The 5,143-nt window shown below is 35.4% G+C and overlaps 1 protein-coding gene across 1 annotated transcript; it reads left to right on the top strand.

The window, feature by feature from the left end:
* Positions 1-2,129: 2,129 nt before the first annotated feature.
* On the top strand, positions 2,130-3,080 carry LOC105101060 (olfactory receptor 10AG1-like). The gene has a single exon (XM_010994165.2). The coding sequence runs from the start codon at positions 2,142-2,144 to the stop codon at positions 3,078-3,080; it is 939 nt and encodes a 312-aa protein (XP_010992467.2). The 5' UTR covers positions 2,130-2,141.
* The last annotated feature ends 2,063 nt before the right edge of the window (positions 3,081-5,143 follow it).

Raw genomic sequence — 5,143 nt, forward strand, 5'->3', positions numbered from 1 at the left:
ATTTTTCTATCTTCGTTAATGTTCTCAAGTTTATTTTTCTGAATAAAACCCTCTTATGCTTTCCACTTAGTGTCCTACCAAAAGATATTTAATTCTCATGGACAATAACCTTTCTAAAAAATATTTTAACTATCTAATAGTATGAACTGAAAAATAGATACATTTGTGTTTAAGATCAACTGATGAGAGAGGAATGAGGATTGAAAAAGGAAGCTGAATATGAGTGAGAAAAGACATTTTCTGATACAGGGCTGCTGAATGGGAAATGCACAGAGAAGCACAACAGGATTGCCAAGAAGTTCAGTTAACTAAATGCAAGATCATAGGGCAAAGCTCTGGGTCTTCTTCACAGCTGCCGATGACGTTCCAGTGGCTGTGCTGAGTAGAGTATACTTTGTTTATCATGAACTTTATTCAAAAAGTATATGGGATGGCTCTAAAGGAACCTAAAATGGAGCTTTTACACTGATAATCAGTAGGGTCTAAACTGGGAAAGTGAGAAATACATAAATGGAATCATTCTTAAACTAGAAACAATTGCAGTGGTCATGAAAGCCAGTCTGGACATCTGTGACAATCCGAAGAATGAGCAATGTCGGGAAGGAACAGTGAAAAGCGCATGGTGCATTTCATCTTTCCACAGATGCAACACCAGGGAAAAGCACCAGCAGAAAATCTAACACATGGACTGACTTTCTTTTCTTGGAGTTTTGCTGACGCTCCTCATCTCCAGTGTTTTCTATTGGGGTTGTTCTTAGTCATCTGTATCATTACCCTAACAGGCAATAGCACCATAATTCTAATGACAAAGTGGGTCCTGATGGCCAGATCCCCATGGAGTCTTTCCTTGGCAGTTTTCCTTCTTTAAAATGGCTATGGATTCCATTACACTTGTCACAATGCTCGTGAATCTTAGGGGTCAAAGGGATCTTTTTTTTTTTTTTAGTTTAGTCATGTAAAGCTCTGAGCCATGGTGTCTTCATCTGTGACAGAAAATAAGGACATTAACAGAATTCAAGAATATGTTATTGCAAACACTTTACTAACAAAATGGTAGCTCAGTTAAAATCATTTTTCTTTTCCATTTTCCCAGATACTATTTAAAGCCATAATATGCTAGTCACCTTTTAAAAAAAAAATCCTGTATTGTCTAAGTATATCTCAATATAGGAGAAAGTTGGGTCTCTGTAGTTTTCAGTAATTAATCACCTAAAATATATTTGCTCACATACACTCTAGTTAAAATAATATATCCTCTGCTTTTGATATGTTTGACAATTGTCTATTTCCCACCTTTTAAATAAGTTATAGTTTTCAACTTTGATTTTAGCTTATTATGTATTATTATATATTTTGGCTTAGATGTAATATTAAAATGATAATTTTGAAATAAAAATGATCAATGACACATAGCAAGAGATTTGAGAATAGATTTACCAAGCAGCATTTCAGAAATGATACCATCAATGTAATTCGTTCAATTGCGTCGTTGTTAATTAAACAGCCAACAGATCAAAAGCATTTTTCAAATCTCTGCTGCATGTTTGGATAAGACAAATAAAGATCTTGCATTATGATGATTCATGGTCACGATATTTACTTTGATGGGTAAATGCAACCAGAATGGTCTCAAATAAAGTGTATGCAGAAACAGTAAGAGCTGCAGCTGCACATGGGGAAGGGAGGGCGTGCCATATTCTTATTCCTTTTCCTTGGAAAGGATCTAGTTGAAGAGTGGGAAAATCCCTAAAAAATACAATACAAAATTTGGTGGTGTCCTACCCCTGAGAAAAATGGGATGCAAATCCTTCTGTCTCAGGATTCCATTTGTTAATACGAGGAATAAAATGGACTAATTTTGTTCCACACACAAATACATGAAACATAAGAATACATAATTCTCAAACATATCATTTTCATTTAAAATCAAACCTAGAAGTAAATATTAACTATGTGGATATATTTAGATTTTAGCATAAGTTCTTTATTAGATTTCAGTTGTATACTTTGCGTCCAGAATATAAAATACTAAACATGAATGGGAAATAGAAATCTTATGTACTAATTCCCCTAAATCCCTTTAGTTTATAGAATTATAAAACAGGTTAAAAATATAAAAGACTAATTTTCTATTTTCACAGATGGAACACCTAAAAGACCCAGTGGAAGAAAATTTCACTTCAATGGTGGAATTTGTTCTTTTGGGATTTTCTGATATTCCCAATCTGCAAGTATTTCTTTTTGGGATGTTTTTGCTTGTCTATGTGGTAACTCTGTTGGGAAATGGCATCATTATTCTCATAACCAAGTCTGACCAGGCTCTCCAGACTCCCATGTATTTTTTCCTCAGTAATTTTTCCTTCTTGGAAATCTGTTATGTATCAGTCACTCTTCCTAGAATGCTCCTAAACCTCTGGACTCAGAGAAGACACATTTCTTTGTTTGCCTGTGCAACACAAATGAGTTTTGTCCTTATGTTTGGAAACATAGAGTGCCTACTTCTTACCGTGATGGCCTATGACCGCTACGTGGCCATTTGTAACCCCCTGCACTATCCCCTTGTCATGAACCCCAGGGCCTGTGTCCAGCTGGTGGCGGCCTGCTGGATCACTGGGGTTCCGGTTGAGATAGGGCAGACATGCCAGATTTTCTCTCTGCCCTTTTGTGGATCCAACCAAATCAATCACTTCTTCTGTGACATCCCCCCAATACTCAGGCTGGCCTGTGGGGACACTTTTCTGAATGAGATATTGGTCTTCATAGTCGCGGTCCTGTTTGTTATGACCCCTTTCCTGTTGATACTTGGTTCCTACAGTAAAATCACCTCCACCATCCTGAGGTTGCCATCAGCAATGGGGAGAGCAAAGGCCTTCTCCACCTGCTCGTCTCATGTCACGGTTGTGACTTTATTCTTTGGATCTGCAGTCATTGCATATTTACGACCCAAATCCAGAAATTCTTCCAATACAGACAAGTTTCTCTCTCTTTTCTATACCATTGTGACCCCGATGTTTAACCCCCTGATATACACTCTGAGAAATAAGGATGTCTTGATGGCTTTGAGAAAATTGCTTCCTTAATGTTGAATGCATTAGCTGTCTGACTTGAACTCATTTTCTGGTTTCCTATTTAATTCTGCCATTTGTATAATCAGAAATTAAGGTCTAGTTTGCTTTTTCTACATTACTGTAGATTTCTTATTTTTATTCATTTCAGACCTTATGGTTTTATGCTGCACTTTCTGATATCGAGATTATATCCACAAGGTGTTTTGCTGATAAGAAAGTACGTATTTAGCCCATCTCATATTCAGTTCACAAATTTACTGGTGATTTGTGACTTTTTATGGGAAAATGTTGTATTTCATACCTAGGAGTTGATGTCATAAACCTTTTCTCCCCCAACACAATAATGAATATTTATGATACATTCCTCTCTATATTACTGTCTTTCTCTTTTTTATTTTTATAATGTTTTTAGATAATATAGATTGTAAAACTTTAAGAACATTTGCTAAATATTTATGTGCTTATAATTTTAGACATTTAAGCTTTCAGCAAATTCAATTTAATTCTTTATGATTTACAGAACACCTAAGTAAAGACTAAAAATAGGAAGTCCACATAGTGATAATTAAAAGTTTTGGATGCAGCAATCAATTTTTTACCCTGTGCTTCTCTCTGAATTCTTCTTTGTAGATATGCTTTGTCGATAGAGCTAAATCATGGTCCTTACATCTCAATAATTTTTACCTTAAAATTTATTAATGCAAAAAATGTGAATGTATATTTGCTTTTCAGAGATATAATGTGTATGAGATTGAACTGTTTTGTCCCCATATAGATTCATCCATTCCCTAAATTTTCTTCATTTATTTTTTATTCTTTTGATGGAGTATATAATTTGAATTAAAATAGAAATGCTTAAGATATACAGTGCATTATTTTCCCAAGTTTCCTAGTATTCATATTTATTTATTAATATAGTTATAATAAATATTTTAACACAGTGTCTTTAAAAATTGATATCTGGTATAAAAGTAAGAGATTTTACACACAAACACACACACATCTGTGCTCCACACACCTGCACACATACATGAACACACGTATTGAAAATGATAAATACAAGTCTGATCAATGATATTATTATGGATATCCCAGAGTAAGTTTTTCTGTTATTTTTGTCTTTGTTTAACTGAAATTGTCTGTTCAGTACTATGAACCTGTGTTCTCCATGGTTCTCCCATTTATAGTGAATAAAGAACTCCTCCATTTTCAGCATCACATGCTTATCTAATAAATTCTTCTCATATGCAAGAAACGCATCTCTTAGGAACCGTCATATGTCACCAGGACTTATGGTTAAAAAAGAACACGGCAGAACAGTCACCTTTGGTAATTCATTAGATCAGAAGCAGAGGTAGCTCTGCTCACCTGCCTAAAGACACACCTTTTTCCAAGCTGGTAGGGAAGTGCATGGCCACTGTCTACCTGGAAAAGAGAGCAAGAATGTATATTAATAACTCTGATGACAAACCTAAGTAGAAAAATCTGTTCTGGTCAAGAGTACAGAAAAGAATAAATTAATCACCAAGATTTTTAGGTAATATGCCATTGGACATTTCAAAAAATTAATGGATATGATTGGATACAGGGGAAGACTAGCAGAAGGTGAAAGATACCAACAGAAATAATTGCAGGAACATTTTCTGCAGAAAATATTGAACACAGACCAGCCAATGAGTGAAATGCAGAGGAAATCACAGTGGGACAGAATCATGAGCAGATAAATTGTGAATATTTTAAGCCAGTAATTTTGAGGATGGTTTTTAAGCACAGCACTGGATGACTGATGCAGGGGCTAGCTCTGAGAAGTGGGGTGCTGTCAAAATAAAAATCTAAAACTCGTGGCCTTGTGACCTGGTTGCAGGAAGAGATGAGAAGAGCTGAAGGTAAACTGTTGGAGGCTAAATAAATCACGAACAAGCTGTTAAGTGATGGTGGAAAAGTGGAGACTTTTTCTGCTAAAAGAAGCTGCGTAAATGACTAAGCATTGCTTTATAGTAGCCAAAAGCATACAGACAAACAAAACATGCACATTGATGCCTGCAGGAACCTGGAAGAGATTACATGTTCCTAAT

Source organism: Camelus dromedarius, chromosome 12 (assembly GCF_036321535.1).
Source record: "Camelus dromedarius isolate mCamDro1 chromosome 12, mCamDro1.pat, whole genome shotgun sequence".
NCBI lineage: Eukaryota > Metazoa > Chordata > Mammalia > Artiodactyla > Camelidae > Camelus > Camelus dromedarius.